The 24,102-nt window shown below is 43.2% G+C and overlaps 2 protein-coding genes across 3 annotated transcripts in view; one reads left to right on the top strand and one right to left on the bottom strand.

Annotated features, from left to right (window-relative positions):
- LOC148525240 (uncharacterized) overlaps positions 1-1,458 on the top strand; it is a 77,797-nt gene extending 76,339 nt beyond the window's left edge. The window contains exon 6 of one of the 2 annotated variants that reach the window (XM_088470997.1): positions 1,164-1,234. Coding sequence is in view for 1 of the 2 variants with exons in the window: in XM_088470996.1 (XP_088327122.1) it covers positions 1,164-1,291 (128 nt within the window). In the remaining variant the exon portion in view is untranslated. Of the gene's footprint in view, positions 1-1,163 lie in introns of both variants that reach the window. The other variant, XM_088470996.1, reaches the window with a different exon arrangement.
- GATD1 (glutamine amidotransferase class 1 domain containing 1) lies at positions 354-17,621 on the bottom strand. Its single transcript, XM_088470998.1, has 8 exons — positions 17,223-17,621; positions 16,103-16,179; positions 14,595-14,700; positions 13,365-13,472; positions 9,905-9,999; positions 4,016-4,109; positions 2,209-2,320; positions 354-1,839 (listed from the first exon to the last, which is right to left on the bottom strand). Exons 1-8 carry the CDS (start codon positions 17,311-17,313, stop codon positions 1,833-1,835), a joined length of 690 nt encoding a protein of 229 aa, XP_088327124.1. The 5' UTR covers positions 17,314-17,621; the 3' UTR covers positions 354-1,832.
- Positions 17,622-24,102: the final 6,481 nt, after the last annotated feature.

The following is a 24,102-nucleotide window of genomic DNA, read 5'->3' on the forward strand; positions in this document are numbered from 1 at the left end:
GCTGATCCCAGTGTGCCATGATGATAATGATGACATTGGGTAACAAACCAAGTGTACGGATAGGAACACTCCACTGGTAAAGGTGCGTACAGGCGAATACACGCATTTTCCATCGTGCACGCAAAGTGGGAGCATCTGTTGCCAAGTGGTGTTGAACTTTGCATCATGTCCTCTCAGCTGGTATTATTCGTGGTCACTAGTAATAGATGACAACTTTCTTTTCAAAAGAATAATTTCACAAAATTTAATCTTCGTTGTTGAAGCAAATTTTAAATGTGCTAAGTAGTTGGACAATATTTATTGAGATAGGTAAATATATGTCTGGGCACAGAAATGTGCATATAACAATAAACAGGGCATCTGATATAGGTTCCTTTAATGTTCAAATCACCAGCAGCAACGCCTATTACAGATCCGGTGATTAGTAGTTGGTTGTGTCCTTTGTGCGGTTATATATCAGTCTTTATAAGGACACCAATAACTGGAAAAAGCAGCACATTTATGTCATTGCATAGTAGACATATGTTATGGTATCCAATTCCAAATCACTGGGGAAAATGTATATTTCACATTAAATTCACCCTGTAATTTGGCAGTCTTGTGGCTTTTATTAGTTCTTGTATACAATTTAAAACAACATTGAGGTGGCATAACACACAAAATAATAATAAGGGGGAGGAATACAATACAGAGAGAATGAAAAATACCAACACTGCCTAGTTTGGCCCTATTAGTGATGTATTATAATAATAAGACTTTGTAGTATACATGTGCACTCCTGTATCTTTTATTAAAAATATTCCTTGGCATTTCCTTACAAGTTTTTCACCAGTGATCTAGAAGCATCCAGGCACCGTTCCCTTTGTTATGCTGGTCCATGCATAGGACACAGCTCCATTGTTTTATGTTTGTACTCTGCCTTCATGATATAAACACCTTGGTGAAAACACACAGAATGAAACAAGAAAAAGTAAAGCATTGCAGTCAGTAAAAGTTGCATGATGATACACAGAAAGACAGCAGCCATTTTGCTTTATTTTATTACACTAATTTTCATGAAACAAATGAAGGCAATGTCTGATGATAAAGGGTAATCACGTATTTCTTCCATCAGCATCATATTACACATAAGTAATGCGCGGAGCTCTGTTTCTTTGCATTAGCTGCCCCCAATTACCCGGCCCTGGCTATCGGCATGGTCCTGGGCGGCACGGTTGTTGCAGTGGTTGTAGTGCTAGTGAGGAAATCGTTTTCCGGAGTGCGGAGGAGGAATATTCTACTGGACCTGTGATTACCACACCACCTTCTCACAGTGGACACTGTGTGAGGAACAGGCTGGAGGTATTGGACAAACCCACAATAGACAGCATTTTTATTGAAACTGCAAATAACGTCTACATATAAAAAGCCACAGATGATTTGCTGCAGACATTAACAATAAAGAAGATTTCCAGTGTTGTTGGAGTTCAGTGTCTATTACTGACAACATACTGCATCGGAGATGTTGCACAATGGTTTCCTACTGAACAGGTGGCTAGTTTGATGGTGCACAGGTTATTTATTAGCTGTAGCTGTCTGAAAAGATAATTGTGTAACAGTGGTAACACAAAGTAATCACAGTAGCTCCCTAAGCTTTAGAAATCCACTGGGTGTAGTGCCTGCTCTCTCCACATGGTGGGGCTAATCAGTGTATTGTTGCATGGCTGGAATGGATATGACATCTCAGCGTTGCTGCTGTTCACATCAGACTCCAAATCTTCCCCATTAAGTGTCTCCTTCAACCATTTTTATTACAGAATCTTAGTTCACTTGGGTCTGTGAGGCATGTGACCTTATTTCCTATACATAAAGAAATATAGAATGCATTAAACCACTGCTGACCAACCTGCAATTTAATGTTTCTATCTACTAGCTGTTACTCTTCAGTGATGCAAAATATAGTTGTTCCTACAAACTTCTCGTCCTTTTCTTTTGTCTCCAAGTAAACAATTATTATTCCAGTGGTATCAATCACAGCAACGCACAAGACTGCAGATGTGCTGTAGATGGGTTATGAATATTCAAAATTGTATAATCACATATCGGCTCAATTTACAAGGCGTAGTCTTCGCGGGGCACAAACAAACAGTTAGCTGGCAGGCGGATGCTATCCTACATACGAGACATAGCACGCCAACCATAGTATGAGCACACAGAGAGGTCACCAACCTTCCATTGCAGAGGAGAATCAGATTCTGAACGGCAGCCATTGTGGAATTTTCATTCTGTCCCGTGATCAGATGTCTGTCCAAGACCACATGGATGGCATCTGGCTTACTGGCTACACAGAGGAATTCAAGTGAAAGCTACAGATGTGCCCTCATACAGCTAACCTCAATACGCCATTCGGCACAAGACACCTGTGGCGAGTGAGCTGCACTGAGTGGTGTAGCGTCTTTTTTATCACAAATGCACAACTGGATGCTAAAAAGCTGCTTCATGAGACTGCACGCATTAATGTGATATGCGACGCTTGTATATGTGCGTGCGACAAGTGAACCTGTATATGAAGTAGGGATGTGCAGGCTCGGATAGGTTCGAGTTTGCACGTGGAGTTCGGATTTTTCCCTCCAAAAAAACGGAACTCAGAAAGAGGCAAAACGTCATCTTGCATGGACGAACATCATCATTCCTGGTTTGGCCAGGAATGATGATGTTCGTCCATGCAAGATGACGTTTTGCCTCTGAGTTCCGTTTTTTTTGGAGGGAAAAATCCGAACTCAACGTGCAAACTCGAACCTATCCGAGCCTGCACATCCCTAATATGAAGCACAATGGAACATGGCGTGAAAGTAGGCCGCAGCCTTGTGGCACTTCGGACAGAGATTCAGACTCAGTCGCACACAGATATACAAGTGTCGCATATTAAATCATTGCAGTCTTGTGAAGTGATTCTGTCGCATCTGATTGCGACTAAGACGCACATTTAGCGAATAAGATGCTCGGCGCACGCAGTTTCGCACAGGACCTGACATTCTGAGAGGGGATGTTTGACGTGACTGCGGCAATAGTGTATGAGGACACATCTGTAGTCAGCGCCAATAACAGCCATTTTATGAACTATTCATAGAAAATATACTTTTGGATTGAAGAGCTAAACACAAATCATTTCAGAACGGCAAACGGTTAGCCAGCCTGCCTCATAGTGCTGCTCCGTCCTGGGGCCCAATTTATTAAGCAGGGTTTGTTTAAAAGACAAATTTTTCTGTCTCATTTTAAAACAAGTACATTTTGTTATAGGCACAACTTGGCACGCCGGGATGGAAAGTATAAAAACAGCCGCCATGTTTTGCCTTTAATAAAATGACTGTTTTAAAAGCAGCTATGAATGCCGTTCTGTTTAATAAACAACCTCTCAATAAAACAGTCTTGTAAGCCCATTATAAGAGCAACACAATTCTCTAAATTCATCTCACAATTTAAGATCATCTACAGCATGAAGCACAAGCTTGAGGCTAATGGAAACAATCATGCCATACTTTAAAGAACAATAACATGTTTCAATACACACACACACACACACACACACACACACACACACACACACACACACACACACCTGTAAGCTTATATTTTATTTGTGAATAGCCCCTAGAGATGAGCTTTTGGGAGCAATCAGTCTGATTTGGCAGAATTTTAGTACTATTATTGGATAAATTATCCAGAAACCTTTCATTCCTAAGCATTTTGGATAAGTTTTTGTCTTATGTGCAGCACCATGCCTAAAATATGCTAAAATATATATTATATTACGCTCTTAATCCACAAAGCCTGTGCAATCTCCCTCCTCATTTTCACACCTGTCTGGACAATAGATTGTCCGATAAAGGATACCATACCAGTATTGTAAAATTAATCAGCTTTATAATGCTTATTTCAAACTTACCCATACTTACCGATTTTACACCAAAGGAAAAAAAATAAAAAATCGGGAGCCTTCTGCAACTTCCGGGAGTGTAGGAGAGTATGTACTTACCACTGAATGTCGCTCCAGAGTCTTTAGCAAAGTCCTCCAATATCAGGGGCAAGCTGGCATAGTCTAGCTGACGGACCAGTTCATATACAGAAGGCTGGAGTCATAACACGTCACAGAGGAGAGAGAGAGAGAATATATTTTATTTAAACCATCTTATCTGGCATGAAGTTGGGCAATCAGACATTTTATGCACAATGATCTGATTACTATATAGTAGGGTCAGATATACTCATTTGTGTATGTGACAACATAACAGCGATAGCTGCAGAATAACATAATACCAAACACACAATCTTTATAGATTACCTATTCTCTTTCATGGAACTAAAGCATTAGCAGAAAGTAGAAAAAGGAACAGTATCATAGTTCCAGGGGATGTGCAAAGGCAGACACTGCGACCGCTCATGCCTAGGAATGTAACTGTCACAATAAACCATGATAAATCACTAATGTACCTGATTTGTATAAAGGGAGTGAGTAGATACTAGTGTATTGTAACATAGGCCTGGATTAGACCAATTGTACTGGGACTGAGCTTTATGAGATGTAAAGTCCAAAAGGAGAAATAGAAGTTTGTTAGTAGTTTCAATGTAAATTTGCTGATTTAGCTGAAAGTGGAGTTTCTGTGCCTGCTGGCTACGGAAATCTCTCTTACTGCAGAGCACGCACCTCTTCTCTGCATTGGGAACTGGGGTATATGGGTGTCTGAATGTTTGGTCACATATGGAGTGAGAGGTAGTCACATACAAAGCCATGCATTGGAGCTGTAGGATACGAATGACAATTTGTTCTACAATAAGCAAATCTTTGATGGAGGATCTCTGAGGACTAGGGGACCTCACGTTACCCTACACTACAGGGGCAACCAACATGGAATATAGATTGCAGTTCTAGGCAGGCACTAACACTAATGTAGCATCATTAGACTCCATAGATTTTGATGCATTTTTGGTTACATACAATGTAAAAGGGAGTGTGACATTATAGATTCATTATTCTGGAGTCAGGAGGGATTTTTCCCTCAGTTCTATCATCTAGGTACAGAATCAAGGAGGATCTAAATATATACTTTTCATATCATGTACACATCAGATTTATAGCACGAATGACCTATAAGTAATTAGGTAGAGAACATTGAAGTCACAGATAATAAAATAAATGTAGTAAAAGTGTCTGGTGAGAGGCCGCTTACATGACTAACCAAATATTGTAACCTCAACGGCCAAATAAAAATAATTAACATTGAAATGAAACTATAACAGAGGCTTATAATATTGTGCTTATACATCACGGACATCTGGGGGAGCTGTTGGCTCTCTCTCCAGGTTGCCCCACTGAATACGTATAACAGCAGCACAACACGGACACACATGGTTCCTGTCCTTAGCCATCGGTTTGGTCTCTGGTTGCTCTGTCGTCACTACAAAGGCGAATCTTAAGTTGCTCTTTTTTATTATTTTTTTTGCCTAACTGGTTTTCGTTCCATGTTTTCTGAGAATCCCCATAGACATTTTTAAATAGCCCATGTTTTTACAGAAACACAAACCAATAACCTTGGCGCTGATATATCTATATGTGCAAATAAACAAATCTAAATTTATATTATCGATTTATAAATTATAATTTTTTTTAAATAATTACCAACTGCAAATCTATAATTTAGGGTTTGTGAATACAAAATATACAAAAACAAATATGAATATCCAGATAAGACTGCGCTAATTAGTTTAACACCATTGGACTGTGACAGGGGCGGATTGGGATAGAAAACTAGCCCAGGAAATTTTTGAAAGCAGTCCTGATGGGGGCGGGCTCTGTTGAGAGGGCAGGGACTGCTGAGGGAATGGGATACTCCCTCCTTACAGAGCCCGATTCTAAGTTGAACGGAGTCGCGGCTACTACTAACCCCTTGCATGGTGCACAGCCGTGCGTCCGAATGTGCAAGGACTGAGAAGCCCATTTTTGCCTCTATACATTACCATTAGACGCACCATCTGCTAGATTATCCATCTAAGTCTGGCCTCCAATGTGAGTGATTCAGCGTCTCTGCACGCACCTACTTTCAGCAACACTCCCGTGTCATTCTAATAACACACCCATCATCGCAGTAAGATATATATATATATATATATATATATATACACATATATATATATATATATATATATATATACATACACATACATACACACACACACACACACACACATATATATATATACATATACATACACACACACACACACACACAATATATATAGTCAGCAATATATATAGCTAGCGAGTGGATGGGCAGCACTTTAATGTACTGTATGTGTGTGTGTGTGTAATATATATATATATATTCAGGCAGACACATATTGGCTATATACAGTTTACTCACTGACTGTCACACAGTCAGAATTTGTAGGCTTCCGGGCTCCTCGGTGCTGCTGTGCATGTCTGCTGCTTGATGCAGGCAGTATCCAGTGCTGCCCGGACACATAGATGGTCCTGGAGGTGCCGAGGCGGGCCGCAGACTGCATGAAGACAGAGCCATCACTAGTGACTGACAGGCTCCGCAAAGGTTTATGGGGGAGCTCCCCCGTCAGCCATTTATGTTTAGGTTCAGAACACTGCATGATTGGAGCTGAGCTCCGATCACGGCAGAGAGCTGGGCCAGCAGAGGGGTGGTTGAGGGAAGGGCGGCTGCCGGCACTGCACAGAAGCTGCAACGCTGCCCGATTGGAGCTGAGCTCCGATCGTGGCAGCTGGACCGGCAATGGGGTGGGTGAGGGAAGTGCGGCTGCCGGCCCCTAAAAGGCATGAAAAGGGATCGGCCCAGCAGGAAACGGTACGGCTGTCCAATCCGCCCCTAGACAGTTTGATGGCAGAAATATACACAACAGTCAGGGCTCCAAATGATAGAAATCAATTGTTAATTTAATTGCATAAAAAAGGTTAAAATACACATCACACTCCACTTAGGGACTGTAGAAAATGCTAGCAATATCATTATTATATATATATATATATATACCTAAGTATCACAGTGGTAACACTTTGTATCAATTACTATAGTAATAAAGTTACATTTATATTTTTGAACAATGTCCCGAAAAAAACGTGATGCTGTAAAAACTTTGTTATAATCCTCTTTTATAAGGGACACTCATGTCACTCATGCGACTTTCCGGTGTACTGGTAATTGATCCAGTTAGAGTTAAATCCGGGAAAGGAATCTGTGTTTTTGTACATACCATTGCACACGGTCTATATTGTCCCGATTGGGAAGCGTGACATGGGGTACAAACTGACAGATGTCTCACGCAATGTCCCAAATAATTACCGCGCTGGATGAATCTGGTCTCTGAGATCACTTTGACGGCAGCCTGAGCTATACCAGCTATACCAGCGTTCGTCTATTCTTCCATAGCCTTGGCTACCCAGGCTGCAGCCATAGCAGGTCTGGTAATAGCTCCAGATAATGAAAATACTGATTTTAAATAGTTATCAAGTTTTCTATCTGTAACCTCCTTCAAAAAGGATGCTGCATGAATGGGTAACATAGAGCTAGATCAATCTAGTTACATGAGCAACTACTGATGGGGGAACTTCCCATTTGCTACATTCACCCTGAGCAACTGCGTAAAGAGAGGTTAAATTCCTTGTAGTATGGAAATGCTTATTGGGAGTACACCATGCTTCAGACATGAGATTCATCAGTTGCTCAGACTGAGGGAAATAATCTCTAGCCACCTACAGACGCCTAAAGACCAGAGTCCGAGATTTTGGGGGCACCTCCTCTTCCTCCTCTACACTGAGGACAGATCTAACCGCTCTCACCAGAGAGGGGACATCTACAGAGTATTGACGGTCTTCTTCCACTGAGTAATACCCCGAACACTGAGGATCATAGTGTGATGAGGAGGTTGGGTCAGAATCCTGAGGCAATGTCTGAATAGAACCTCTTATGGCCCTGCTTCTTTACTGCTACTGGTCTATTCTCCTGTACCACCTGCTGAGGGGCTATAGACGGCAGCATACTCTGACTAGAGTGAGCAGAAGAATCAAACCAACAGGGATTCATAGGGGACATGTACATAGAAGGATGCAACTGCTGTGGGTATCCCACAGTAGGAGGCAATATCATGGTAGGAGCACACGATGCTGCGACCTTGTCCACCATATGCGACAACACCTGCGACCAAGATGCCACCCAAGATGGCTCTTGTGTAGGTGCAGGTGTACCAGATAGGAAAGGTGGCTGTTTACAACAGGCACTACACAATCCATCCTGCACAAAATCCTGTTCAGACAGGTCTGCCAAACAGGATTTACATGTCTTGAGCACCGGAGGCTCACCCTTCTCACCTTTACCCTCAGACATAACAATGTGTGATCGGTATAAGGTGTACAGTATAAATGCAATGTGACCCACTTCACATATGAAAAACCCCAAACACCTTTTCAGAGGGATGAGGAGGAAACACAGTGATAGATATAACTGACAGTTTGCAAACAAAAGACAGTATATTTACAGCGCCTAGCATGAAATTCACATACAATGCATAAATACAAACATTGCTATTGCAAATTGACTCTGAATCAACTGACCAGCCCCACCGGGGTATTGGCAGGATATAGAGCGCTATATACCAGACCCAGAGGAGAGGTATACAGGGAGACAGACCAGACCTATGAGACAACCAGCCTGCAGCAGTACGCACAACTACGAACTGCAAGTGTCTCACACACGAGGTGGTCAGAAGTAGCAACCCAGAGGCGGGAATCCATAACCGGAAGTTGCATTTGGGTAGGGGGGGAGGAGCTGCCGGGGGAACACCTATCTCCCCTAAGCTGCGGTTTTGACGCCATGGTACGCTGGACTCACAGTAGTAGACGCTACTACCCAACCCCGGCGACAGACGGTATATGGCCCCGGCCGCCTTAGTGAGTACACTTTACACTAGTCCTTCACCCGCAGTCGCCTCTGGTGCGTCTCCTACATCGGAGGCCTGGACTGCATCGCGCACGATTCCCCTCATGAGGAATCGCTTACCTGCCATCTCTGTGAATCCAATCACAGTCCGGACCCCAGCGACGCCGCTAGCTAAGCCTCCCTGAGGCCTGCCGAAATCCCCAGGGCATATGGCGGTACTGGCATTTCAGCATCGGTGGAGGTAGATGGGAGTCGCAGTATCTGCGTCCTATTCGGCGCTTAGTACCGCTCAACTCAGAAGTTAAAAAAACTAAGTTAAATCATAAAAGAAAAAGCCTGGGACTGCCTAAGCAGTCCTGCTGTTACACAGGTGCGTCTGGATACTTACCGCGCACCAAATAAAAAAACTGAATGCCTCTGGCTGGAGGTGGGGTATATAGGGAGCTTAAAAGCTGTAGCTGTTTGGTACAATGGATCTCTCCAACTACATACCCCAAGGTAGATCCAGTGGACCCCATGGACCCTAAAGAAGAAATTCTTATTTTTTTTTACCGGACCCATCTTATAAAATGACGTATTGGGATGGCACTGAGCCATGTCTACTTCCTAACAAGGTTGGTGCTGATATGCAAGTTATGATGACTAGATACGAACATCAGTGAAATCTTGTACATGTAATAAGGTATTTAAACATAAATAAACGTACACAAAGTAACAAGGGAGAGCTACTCCACATATGAAATACAAAAGAGCCTAACGGAATATTAAAATAAAAATAGGTTGTTTCCAGTCCACGAATAGCGCTCTCTCAGCCCTAGTCATCATGCTAAACAACATTACAGATCTCACCCTTCACACATTTCAGCTATTAGGATATAGCCTGTTCCTCACTGCCAATAACTGGAGGATGGCAGACTGCTGGAGATATCTCTGTTGATTAATAATGGGTAGAATGTGTTTGAACTCACCCCAGTTAAGCTGTAGTCCTGAAATAACCAGGATTTATCATCATTGGTGACGCAGCACAGGGCAGTCACCCCATGACCAATGGCACAAATGGGTTCTATGGAGAAAATACAAATTAGTAACCAATAAAGAAAAATTCACTTTTTCCAAGTTAAAAAAAAAAAAAACACCCACGAAAAAAGCAATATGTAATACTGATTATACATGCAGATGAGATGTCAGCTCTTAGCAATAAGAGCAGTTTTAGGGTTAACAGGATATTTGACAATTCTGTACAAAAATATGCAATGACAATAACAGAGCATGTGTGGACATTGTACAAACCATTTGTTAAGCTCAAAGACTGTATATGTCACCTGCCACGTACTGAAACATCGGAGGTCGTCACTGACTGACCTGCTTCTATCTAAGGAGATATTTGTCACATGCTGCTTACTGAAACATTGGAGGTTGTCATTGGCTGACCTGCTTCTCTCTACAGAGAGATAGATCACCTGCCACTTACTGAAACATCGGAGGTCGTCATTGGCTGACCTGCTTCTCTCTACAGAGAGATCAACTTGGACTTTGATGTTTAGAATGGTAATTGAGGTAGTAACACAATACAATATCTAACCAAATTACCAAGTCAACAGGAGAAAATCAGTAGGTGAGCGGCCAAACTTACATTTCAAATCTATTTCCACCAAAGGCTAAATGTGAAGTTTACAGTTTCCAATTTATCAGATTAAATTTCCTCAGTATAGGGAAGCCTACTGGCAGGGAATGTATAATGCATATGATCCAGCTTTAGAAAAAAAAACTAAATAACATCATTCCAAGCTTGTCAGAGAAGCATATATAATAAGTAAATAGCATGTCATTAGACTATACAGCTGTGCAACCTGCAAAATAAAGTCATAGAGCAGTTTACAAAGCTGTACTTAAGTTAGCAATAACTGTACTGGCCAAGCTGTGTAACTTTCTCTGTATCTCTTATGTATAACAGAACCTGCTCCATGTTTGATCAGTACTCCATTATGACTATGGGCCTATTAACATGTGGGGATAGGAAAGGGACATCCAGAAACAAGTACTAGGTGTGTTGGGATCAGCAACATTAGTGTGGCCTCTGTAAGGTATGAAGAAATATGAGGGAGGCTTCTGTAAACCCATCAATCTCTTTCTGCATCCAGACGTAAGCTGGGTACACACATGGCCGCCAGTATCTAACAATAGGTAAGTGCATACACATTTCCAATCGTTTGCCCGATGTGTCTGCGCTGACATCACAGCTTGGCAGGCATCTAGATTTGTCACCCTGCAGAAAGTGTACGGCCGGTCGGCAAGTCACCCATACACTTGCGGAAGGTTATCTGCCTGGGAGGAAGGTGCGGCAACCATATTGGATCCTCACTCTGAGCGCTGCCGATTCGTGGACATAGAAGGGGAGAAACCCAACCTCCAGCGTGTGTGATAAAGGGGTCTATTCATGTACCAGTGAGAAGCCCTTTATCAGGGAAAACTGGGATTTTCACTGCTTCACCCTATTCATAGAAGCAGTTACCTCATATTTGCTCCTGCTCCCTGTGTGACTGAGACACTCTACTGAGAGGTCCCCAAAGAGTATATATATTAGTGAGGTGATCCGACATACTGTATATCAGGTCACCTCATTGCTGAATGCCCACTGCCGGCTCGCTCTGAACCCACCCCCACTGCTCTGTCATGAGTATAGACTAATGAAGTGACGTTTCACCTCACTCTGCTGACTGTCCGCTACTCCCACGGCCAGCTCGCTCTGCTCTGCTCTGCTCTTTCCCTAAACCCCTTCAGAGCCAGATCCACTGCTCCCCCCAGTGGACAGTACTGGTGGCGCATGCGCAGACAGGTCCAGCTTGCAGAGATCACAGTATCTCAGAAGACCGCAGCTAAAGCCAGGACCGCATCGCTGCATCGGACAGGCAAGTAGAGGTGAATTTTTACATAACACGCATATATATATATATTTGATATGATGCGATATATAGTGCTAATTACACATGCGTCCGCTTACATGGTTGCTAATCATGCTACAAATGTGCGGGCGCGCATCATGCGGCTGCATACGCTACGGCACACTATGGCGTGTACTGCGATCACACCATGCAATCCTATGGAGTCGCTGGTGCACACAACCGTTCGCGGGCATGCGACTCACGCCATGCATAGCCCGATTTGCCGCGCAAGCAGCAAAGATGTAACTGGGCATATCTGTACCAGTAGCCATTTCATTTTATACATGAACAGACCCCTAAATGCCTCTCAGTGGAGACTGAGGATCTGCTCCGCGCCACGACCACCACAGAGGAAGATCAGGACGGGGCAGCTCACATCAGGCCAGAAGGTCAGCATATTCTAATGTTAATATTTACCATGTCACATCAGGCCAGAAGGTCAGCATATTCTAATGTTAATATTTACCATGTTACGTAGCTCGTATACTATCTCACTCATTGGCATAATACTGTCACAATGATTGTATGCACGTGGCATAGTCCCTATAAAAGACTCTTCTTTCTCAGTTTATTATTATTATTGAAAACGCAGGTCATGTCCAAACCATATGCACACGAGCCTTAGAGCCACTGTGTCAGATCTCCCTTGTCACATTAGGATTCATACTGCTGTACATCGCTGAGAAGTACAGGGACTCAGCTAAACACAGCAAATAATTGTATAATCCAGGGGATGGACCACCGCTACACCACTAAAGTGTAATCAGTGGTAAAGAAGTGAATTTAGTTAATTACCTATTTAAAGTGGGAAAATATGTTTTATGCAACATCCCAGCACAAGGTTAGTAGAGGCCTGTTTATCTGGCTGTACAATGCACATAAGCATTAGTGGGAAGGATGGCAGCAGCACACTAAGCTGATTATTTCAACAACAAGTTAGAGCTGTGCAGTCTTCTCCCTGCAGGTATCAGGCTGTTATAGGGTTATGTGTCCCTGCTATTTGGAATGGGATGCGGCCTGGAGGGCGACACTCACTATCGTCACAGTGATTATGTTGATCTCACAATACCGGTGCAGATAACCCATGATGGGCGTAATGTTACTTGCAGCATTTTAGCAGTGCGGGCGTTATAACTTTACACATTCTGCATACCGGCATGTTTAACACCCCCACACTTACATTGCTCCAAGTAGCATTACAGCCATGTCGTGATCCCAGTGCCGACATTATGAGTCTGACATACTCACTGTGACTATACCGAGTGTCAACTTCCCTTTCGGAAACCATTTGGAATACTAACAAGTCTTATTGCTAAATTATGATTTCATTTAGATTTTTTTTAAATTTCCATTGGAAGAGACAGTTGCGTCCATCGCTCAGACTGCAAATGTACAGCACACAAAGGAAACATCCAAACCGCACAATGTTCAGACTTCACTCCAAGTGAGAGAGGCAGATTCTCTGTTACTATTGCTTCCATCTTACTCTTTTCTGCTTTGAAGTTCTGTAAGATCCTCGCCAGATAACCGCTGTTTGCCAAGTCAGTCATAGCACCCGGGCAATGTGGGATTAGAAGTGCATGGTACCGAGAGCCTAGGGTGAGGAAGGTAAAGAAAACATTATTGTATTGCAGAATGGTGACTCTGCACCTCAGCCTCCTTTCTATGCAGTAAAGACTCTAGGATTTATATGATCTGCATGAAACATTAAGAGCTCCCTGACTCCACAGTGTTGAAGAGCACTGTCGATGGGGTTTACGCCTGTGCCGACGACATGTGCTGAAAATGGGCCATGTGTCTGTATCCTGATCACCTACCCGTTCACATAACTGTGTGAAAGAATATTTACCACCCCAGTAAGCTGAATACACTGCTGCTTTGTCTGGGTAATAACACCATGTGCTAATAGGTGACCAATGAGGTGCAATGTGACAAGGATCACATTCAGTGCTTTGTGTAAGTAGTCAGCACTGTATTACTGCGGCCACACTGCATGCACAGGGCAGTTCAGGCTTATGGTGTTAATGAGCTATTAGAGCTGTAGCTGGTAACAGATGTCCCTTAGAGAGTCATACAGTGTCCTGCTTATCAAGGTGCCTTACCTCATTAATCCTCTTTTTAATAAGTACAATGTCTTGGAGACCGTAAAGTACATTCCCATAGTCTAAGCAGCAGGTCAGTGCCTGACTGGATGGTGAAGGCTTCTTATCAATTTGATGAGACAGCCTGTTTGGTGCTCTATTCTCAGATGATTCTTCTTTGTAAAGTTACTATGTAATCCCCTTTGGATAAACGGGCATTTATAAGACCCATGAAAAATATGATGTCACACACCACCGAATTTACAGGCTACCGATATACGATGTAGTAATCTACATAACCCAGATTACAATTCTACAGGTACATTTTGTTACTCCCTCCTTCATGTCCTAAATACCTTTTTTTCATGTACGTGTCTTCCAAACTCTCAGGTAACCATATATAAACATTTTGGAATAGAAGTTATATTTTTAGCCATAACAGGATTTATCTAATGCCCACCTACAGTCAGATAGCATGCCAGAATTCCATCTACAGCTGGGGAGCCAGCCACGTGTGCTAAACAAGGACTAGAACCACAATGATCTAAAATAGCACAACTTAATATAAATGTCAGATAGCATTGCTAATATATCACACCGACATACAGGTCTGCTTGCCAGATATTGCAGCTCACCATCTATCGACTCCAGTCTTGCCGGGTTGGCATATGGCTTCAACTGGAAATCCTGGAACCATCTTGTGTCTGTTTCATTGATACCCACAAAATCTAGAGCCTTTCCCTGAAAGGGAAGTTAGTGAAGTGTGTTATCCATGCAGAGCAAATTTTAACCATATTAATGTAAAATTAGACTAGGCAGTTCAAATGTTCTCCAATATAAAGGAAGTTAATTTCTACTGCAGATCCACTGGTTACATATGGTTAAAAACAAGCAGATGTAGGAGCCATTTGCAACAGTATAAGCAAAGCAAGAAATAATGCACTTTAGTGCAAATCACCAAAATGACAAATGTAATAAGGGATAGTGATTTTAAATAGGATATAAAAATAAATCCTACTAACAGCAGCAAATTACATGACGGAAGTGGAACGTCATGCACAGCCAGGTCACATTACAGATAATAGGATTCAAAATGAAAGTATTTAAAAATATTAGAGAATAAAGTATACAATATATAGCTAACATTCTGTGTATTAGTTAATAAATAAAACAACAACAACTTAACAAGTCACAAAGAAAAGTAGTGCATTATGTAAAATGATATCACTATTATACATACACTGATGACAAACTAGCTAATATCACCTGGCTGATATACATCTGCTTGCATACCCAAAGGTACTTAGGAACCCTGAGATTTTATTTTAAGGGAAGTGTTATATATCCAGAGTGCCGATACCCTGTACTGCATGCGGCATCAATAATGGGCCTATTAATATTTGCGAAAATAAGTGCAAATGTTAAGAATCCCTTAAATGTATCTAGAGGGGACCGCAGCATATATAGATCTCTGCTGCAGTCCACTATTTTCGACCATAAAAGCCACCTCCATAGAAACCTATGGATGTTGCTTTCCTGCCAAATCTAAAGATGATGTTGGCAATTGTAGTCTATAGGCAAAACATACCGGGAGAGGGATCCTGCGCTCACAAATTGCGCAGGCGCTGTCAGCAGACCGCACATGCACAGTAGCCCCAGGAAAATTAAAGTAAAGTGACCCCTAATATGATTACTTATACACATCTCAAGGATGGGCTCACATCGGAGACTCTGGCCCTGATTCAGAGCCGGAAGCTCTGACAGAGCGCTCGCTCTGAATCAGGGCCGGGCTATTTTTTTTTTTTACAACGGCCTCCTGGCCGCTCGCATAGCTGTGGGTGGGTTAGGGTGCGGGGAGGGGGGAGGTTAGGCACTAGAGGGGTGGGTTAGGATTAGGCACCGGGAAGGGAGGGTTAGGAAAATACTTGCCATTAGTTATTATGGGTGTCGGGATTCTGGCTGTTGGGCTGCCGCTGTCGGTACTCTGACCAGCAGCATCCCAACAGCCGGGATATCATACCCATTCCATATCCTGAAAGAAACAGATCGATCAGGTTGACATCTCTTTATGTAAGAGGGAAAAAAACACCATTTTTTTTTTTTAGCAACTAGCTTTATTGCAACATTATTTTACATAACTTACCCCAGGAGAAGCTACTTGAAGATTAAATGCTGAGCTTGCAATGGTGAAGGTCTGCAGGAAGGACTGTGCTGAGACACCTGATCACAAAGTGTACCAGATAAATGTTACTAATCACAAAAAGTAACGAGCATATTAGTAAGGTTAATACCCATTTGAACATAAATTTCTCTTTTAAGCTGTGTTGCAAAGGGTAACTTCTCTTTACTAAACTCATATGTAGAACTACAAGTTCTAGCATGCCCTGCCAGAGCTAGTGGACCAACAACTGTACCTGTGGTTTACCTAGTGCAGAGCCGTAACTAGACTTTTTGGTGCCCTGTGCCAGAAAGAGCATTGGCGCCGCCCCCCCTATGTTTTTGAATAGGGACATAAGTGCACCTGAGAAAGGGCCATGGCCTCATGGGGAAGGGCCAGGGAAGAGATAGGGGGGACGAAGGAGATGTTGGGGATAAAAGAAGAGGAAGCTACAAGTGAGAATGATAATAAACAGCAAAATTGACAGGTCCAAACAGCGCCCCCTGCTCTACGGTGCCCTGTACCATGGCACTGGTCACACTACCCCAGTTACGGCCCTGATCTAGTGACTGTAGTTCTCCTCACAGCATGGGTGATACACGCTATAAAGCATTACTACGCTAGTACATCCTTATAACTGTGGTGCCATTTGCAATTTACAGACAGCACATTATATACAGGGACATAAATAACATTTAGTGCATTGAATAATAATTTATGGATGTCCGTTACATAGATGTTCCTTTAATTACTTAATAAAGTTTGCACATAATTCACAGCTTTATTTTTTAATTCAAAATAGAAAGTGTTATGGGAATCAGTTAGCGGTGAAGTATGAGTGTCACCTCCTACCTGCTTCTATGTAAGCCACTTGTTGCTGTATAACAGCATGTGTGCTGCAGGAGTGTAGTCAGGATGCTGTAAATGATCCCCTATAAGTAGGCACATCATGCTACGCTGCAGCAGCTACAGGGACATATATATATATATATTTACAGTAGTACTCCAGCTCTCCCTATACACACACACAGGTCAGATGTTACTGTGCAGGCTGCATGGGTCACATGACACAGTGGCAATCACATGATCAGGCCCATCGTCTCACCTCCAGTCACCGCGCTGGCCACAATCAGGCAGCTGGGCTTGGTGAGGCGGTCAGTGACCCCGCCGGGTCCCGGAGTCCCCTGCTTCTTCATCGGGGAATATATAGATCAGGGCCCAGAGAACACGCCGGTCACTGCTCCACGCATGCGCGATTTAAAAAAAAAAAAAAAAAAAATGTCGACGGAGCTCAGTTTCAATAAAGATTGCTAAAATGAATAGACTCGGGTGGTGTGGTGTCACATGACCTGTCAGTGTTTCACCAATATGGCAGCGCCACGTCACTACGCTATATCCGGGCAATGTCTGACCTGTGCGCTCACTGCTTCCTACTTGTCTTGTACTAATATTGTTTTATGTTATAAACTGAAGAACCTGAATAACCTATTGGCGTTACCCCAATAAGGGCGTGGTCTAGAGACGGCAATGGTTGGCTCGGGGCGTAACCTAGGGACGCATAGTGTTACCACTTAGTTTCAGCTCAGCTACATCCTGCTCGTTGTATTAGCAGGGCCAGCTCGAGGCATGTTCCATCTGTGCGAGTGTGCGGCCACACAAGGTCTGGCTACCTTGTCCCGTAAGGTGGCTGGTGAAGCTGCACTTTGCAGAATCCACCAGGTTAGTCGGCTGCCGCAACATGGCCGACTCTAGAAGAGTCTCGCCCTCCACCCACCTGCTGACGTTAGAAGGGACAGAGGCAACATTGCAGCCTAGGAGGCACTGCCACCCTGATACGGCGCTGGGTGCCGCTGTAATGGCTCCCTGCTGCCAGAATCTCTGCAGCAATGCAGCCTGGACCATCTGTAGGATGCTCCAGACGGTCACAACGCTGCCCTTACAGCACCCTGGCGCAGGCCACGCCCCCTCCACGTGATCTCATATGGAGGGGCGTGGGGAGCGCTAGCTACGGCACTGGTGCTAAGATATGTCTCTTGCCACATGAAAAAAAATAAAATTGTAATGGCTGTGCCTTCAATGGTGGAGAAGCTTTGAGCGCTACCATCAGTCCTGTGAACAGTAAAGAATCCTAAGACCATTCATGTGAGGGGTTGCTTCTCAGCCAAGGGAGTGGGATCACTCACAATTTTGCCTAAGAACACAGCATGAATAAAGAATGGTACCAAAACATCCTCCAAGAGCAACTTCTCACCACCATCCAAGACCAGTTTGGTGAGGATCATTGCCTTTCCCAGCATGATGGAGCACCTTGTCATAAGTCAAAAGTGATAACTAAGTGGCTCGGGGAACAAAACATCAAAATTTTGGGTCCATGGCCAGGAAACTTCCCAGACCTTAATCCCATTGAGAACTTGTGGTCAATCCCCAAGAGGCGGGTGGACAATCAAAAATCCGCAAATTCTGACAAACTCCAAGCATTGATTAGGCAAGAATGGGCAGCCATCAGTCAGTATGTGGCCCAGAAGTTGATTGACAGCATGCCAGGGCGAATATCAGAGGTCTTGAAAAAGAGGGGTCAACACTGCAAATATTGACTTTTTGCATGAAGTTAATGTAATTGTCAATAAAAGCCTTTGTCACTTATGAACTGCTTGTATTTTTACTTCAGTATACCATAGTAACATCTGACAAAAAGGACGATAATACTGAAGCAGCAAATTTTGTGAAAACCAATACTAGTGTCATTCTCAAAACTTTTGGCCATGGCTGTAGTTCTGTCTTATTTGGAATCCAACCCTAAGAGAATAGTAGAATTGGAACAATGCATAATGAGTGATTATGAAAATACTATTCTAAAGCATCATTGAAATACAGGAACAGACCATTCATAATTGGTCAAAAATAATGGACGATCTTGAGAACCGCCACAGACTCAATGGCCTCCAGTTCCTCTTGGTTTCCAAAGTGTATTAAAGATAATGATTTGGGTCTTCTTAGCACTGACCTAACTTATATTCTACAAGTCCCGATTTTGTGGGTGATTCAGCTGTGGACATAGGCTATTGCAGCTGCTAACACGGTAGCACTAATATGATAATGTGGCAGGAGGCATCATGTCTCCTGCACGCATTACTAATCCAAGCTGCGTCCTCGGATCATCAGCGCTACTATTGTCCGGCTGAGTGACGCATGGGGTAATGCAATCCAGTAGCTGCAGATTCACAATAGAGGCTAGGAAATCTCCATCAGGTGAGGGAGATCCTGGCCTCTCCACCCCCTTCCTCCCCCAGCGGTGACAATATATTATATCATTGCTATTTTCTGGAAGACTATGTTGAGGATCACCAGGTCCTAAGTGGAGCTATAAAAAAAAAAAAATTATATACTGTATAACAACTTTCTGCACAACCAGATATATATGTACTAAAAGTTTAGTACTTTCAAAGTGCAGCTCTCCTCCTTAGTCCTTCTCCAAGGGCAGTATCTATAATGTGGAGAAAAGAGAATAAAGAGCGCACACTGGTGAAGTACGTTCCATACATAAACTTTACTCAAGGATTAAAAGCACTCAATATCAATAAGAATAATATGGTCATATCAGAAAACCAGCCTGCAGTAACTTGCACTGTGGTCCCACTGCTCCTGCCGGTAACCACGGAAGTCAGTGCGCTTCAAATTAATTTCTGAGCCAATGACATCACTACATCTCTGTCTCTGCAACCCACACCAAACGCGTTTCGTCAACAGATTGACTTCGTCAGTGGCTGTATCCCATACTTGCCAACTCTCCCTCATGGTCAGGCAGACTCCCTGAAATAGTAGCAGCCTCCCTGAAGAGTCTACCAATCTCCCTGATTGCACCTTAGCCCCATTATGTAGCTGTTATACAACCATATATACATTCAAATGGGATCATTAGTATACTTTCCCTGCATTGGTTATAAGGCACAATGATCCCTATGACTACATACATTTTCTGATAAGTATCTGTGTTTTCATCAACAACTAGATCTTAGTAACTGCTTTTAGTCTAATTTACATCATAAGTGCTGCTTTCACAATCTCCCTGCAATGCTTTTTCAAAATTAGGCAAGTGTGCTGTATCCAACTCGGACACCAATGATGTTTATATAGCAGCATCAATCAAGTTCATTGGCCTCATCATATGTGTGCATGTGTGGGGTTAATGCTAAGGGCGGGTATGTGTATGTGCAGGGTTACTGCCAAGGGCAGGTGTGTGTGAGGTTACTACTAAGGGCAGCTATGTGCATGTGTGCGGGGTTACTGCCAGGGGCAGGTGTGTATGGGGTTACTGCTAAGGGCAGGTATGTGTGTCTGCGGGGTTACTTGTCAAGGGCAGGTGTATGCATGTGTGGGGTTACTGCCGAGGGCATTTGTGTGTGTGTGGGGGGGGGGGGGTTACTGCTAAGGACAAGTATGTGTGTGGGGTTAGCATTCTCAGGAGAAAATCCTATTTTGGAACACCATGTTGCATTGCACAGTCCTTATTTTCAGATATTTTTTGACAATTTTCTTGCCTCAAAAGGTTTCTATATATCCCTTCTTTGGCTGCCTTGTGATTTCTATTTATTAGAGTTCCTATATCACAGATACCGAATGCAGGTGCATGAAAAACAGTGGGCGTGGTCTCATGGCACAGGGCATGTCTGTGCATTATTATGCCCGTTTCTTGTCACTCTGGGGGGTGTGTTCAGCACTCTCCAAGCTCCCAGGCACTCTCTGCACTGGATACTCTGCAGAGCAGCGATGAGAGAGTGCCCCCTCCCTGCAACCTTCCCCCACCAGACACTGCAGCCCGCAGGAAGAGTGGACTATCCCGCCAAAATCAGGATGGGTGGGGAGTATGCTGTAAATGCTAGTGTAGATTCTCCCAGTAAAATATATAAATTAAGAAACAGCTAGGTAAACATCAAATGGTTTAGTCTACACCATCAGAGATGAAAAAGAAGAGCCCATGCCCTGAAGACCGTCATGGGAAGAGGAGAGAGAAGGGGAGCAGGAAAAGAAGATGGAGACAAGAGGATTTCCTGCTAAAGAAGAAGAGGAGAGCAGCGAGCAAGGCTGAAGAGTTAGATGGAGCCTCGCCAAGACCAGGTAGAGAGGGGAAGGTGGTTTTATCAGGCAAAACGTTTCTTAGTATGGGGCAGGTGTAGACCCCCAGTAGTACGAGAGAGACACAAAATGTAGTTGGATGTCTGTTAAATGTTGTTAATTATTTTACATTAACAAAGTTTAATCTTTAAAATGTTACTATGTAACAATATTTGGTATTTAAGCATTATAGGGACTACCTGTCTACTTGAAGTATTATATGGACTAATATTCTTTATTAACTTTCTTAAATATCAGAGGGGGCTATTTACTAAGCCTTGGAGAGAGATAAAGTAAATGGAGATAAAGTACCAACCAATTAGCTCCTAACTGTCACTTTACAAGCTGTGTTTGAAAAATGTCAGGAGCTCATTGGTTGGTACTTTATCTCCATCCACTTTATCCCTCTCCAACGCTTAGTACATAGACCCCACAATACTAAAGGCGCTACTTGTGCTTATTATGTTTCTTAATCACTTAACTGGCTAATTATTTTGGCCAAAACTGCCCAGAAACTTTTTTTTGATTATTATTTAATTATATTAAGAATGTGTATTGAAAAAATGTATTTACATTTGACTATATATTTTTTTATAATGTTACTGGGGGTGCACTCGCACCCCCATTTTCATCTGATGGCCATCCCTAGCACCAGCACCTAACTCAGTATATAAAAGGCAAGAAAAAGTAGGGTAGCAGTGGGTACCATTCTGTCTTTTTGTGCCATAAGCTCTTGTGCATCGGGTCCCACAGGGGATTACTATGACCCCAGACTGATCCAGTAAGACACTTCATATCGGAATTGGTATGAATGACCGCCGGACCTAAGGCCGGTGGTTCAAATATGGACAGTGGATGCCTGACGGAGGAGATCCCGACAAGGTAAGAATTTAACCTATCCCTAACCCCCCTTAACCCTAATCCTCCCTTAAGGGTGCCTCAACCTAACCTCCCCCTCAGTGCCTAATCCCCCTTGTAAGTGCCTAAACCTAACCCCCCCTTCCCCGCAGCCTAAACCTAAGTCTCCTGGGGGGGTGCCTAACCCTAACCTCTTCCCAGGGGTGCCTAACCTTAATCCCCCTTCCCCTAGACTAATCCTAACCTCCTGGGGGGTGCCTAACCCTAAATCCCCCCGGGAGTCCTAAAACCTTACTTCGTATAGTATGCTGGGCTCCCGGCGTAGGGATAATGACAGGCGTCTGTATTTCGATGCCTGTCATTAGTCCCCTGTCGGGATTAGACAGTCGGGAAGCCGGCGGTCGGCATTGCGACTGTCGGCTTCCTGACTGCATCCCTTTATAACCACACTTACTAATCACCTGGAAAGTATAATGAGCTGTTCTCCATTACATAACAATAAGTGGTGACATTATTTTGTCTCTGTGTTACAACACTGTCAGCATAGTAAGCGCTGAGGTTGCTGCTGTTACAGTAATGAAATGATGGATGATGAATGGAAATGAGACAATTCTACATGTATTGAATATGGAGTATAAAGAGATAGTTGGAAACAGTGTGTACATTAATAGTACATGCACATGATGGAGGTTACTATACAATGACACCTGGTGTTTCTGAGTAACTATAGGTCTGTAATCAGCTTTATAAGGGACATACAGGTGTCTCCTCACACATCATTGCTGCAGCAGCACCAAACAGCCCCTCTGGGTGCACCAGGTCCCTGTGAGATCTGCTAGCACCAGGCATATTTATTACATCTTTATTTGCAGAGAATGTGATGTGATGTAATGTGACCAGGATGTACCATGAGACTGTGCTGATTAATCTGATATGTGACACTTGTATATCTGTGTGTGACTGAGTCTGTGATCAGCATACAAAGTGCTACGATGCAGCAGCCACAGCTTTTTTCCATGTACAGACTCAGACGCACACAGATATACAGGTGTCACATATCACATTACTCATTGCATTCTCCTGGAGCGTTTTAGTTGCACCACATTGCGACTACGGTCTGGATTCAATTAGAGGCGAAAAGTCTCGGCCAGCGAAATGCATTGACCGCTGTTATCTTTTTCCCTAATTCACCTGTTTGGACGCAAAGTTTTCGCGTACTTTCACAATGCGCACTCCCGCTTATTCAATTGCAAAATGTGTGAATGCAGCGAATGGCGAAACTAGAGAAAAGGACGGTATATTTAGCGAAAATCAGTCTGTACCCCACAAAAAACCTAACTGACCCTGGAAATCAATATAGAAGTGTATTAATAGCCCTAATAAAAGTATTATGTGTTTTAAATTGAGTCCAATGGCTGTTATATAAGTGTGAATAAATGATATTTAAAAATTGTTTATGGTAAAATTATTCATTGGATTTATTTTGGATGTACATTAAAATGGGTGCTTGTATATTTTTGTGTCATTAAAGTGCATTTAAAAAAAAAAACCACCTGCTGCAGCCACCTGCAATCCTAAAAACACCTGTCCCATCCATACAGCACCCCAAAATACCAGACCCAGTACTTTATACCCATTTCCAAACACTTTTTACATTTTCACCTCAAAAATGAAAAAGTATTTTTTAGGGGCAATGAAGATAATTTTTTTTTGTGCCTAATTAGTCATTAGAGGAAGTGTCCGAGGGGTTCTGAACCAGGGGCCCAATTCATTAGTGCACGCTATGATCAGGAATCTGCACAGGCACCATACCCGATCTGCGTATTTGCAGAATGGGTCTGCGAGCCCGCATGTAAACTGGCAGCAGACTGTCAGTGATTGACAGTCTGCTGCCATTTGTGGGCGGGGAGGGGGCGGAGACAGCGTGTTGCTGCCATTGTGGGGAGGGAAGAGACCAGGATCTCTGTCAGCTGACAGAGTTTTCCTGGCCTCTTCCTCGTTACTGTGATGGCCGG

Source organism: Taudactylus pleione, unplaced genomic scaffold (genome assembly GCF_031769625.1).
Source record: "Taudactylus pleione unplaced genomic scaffold, aTauple2 ptg000109l, whole genome shotgun sequence".
NCBI lineage: Eukaryota > Metazoa > Chordata > Amphibia > Anura > Myobatrachidae > Taudactylus > Taudactylus pleione.

Coding starts and splice junctions, on each gene's coding strand:
- GATD1 (XM_088470998.1), bottom strand. CDS start 17,313: ATGAAGAAGCAGGGGACTCCGGGACCCGGCGGGGTCACTGACCGCCTC. Junction 16,180..17,222: donor GGCCAGCGCGGTGACTGGAG/GTGAGACGATGG, acceptor CTTTGTGATCAG/GTGTCTCAGCACAGTCCTTC. Junction 14,701..16,102: donor TTCAAGTAGCTTCTCCTGGG/GTAAGTTATGTA, acceptor CTTCCCTTTCAG/GGAAAGGCTCTAGATTTTGT.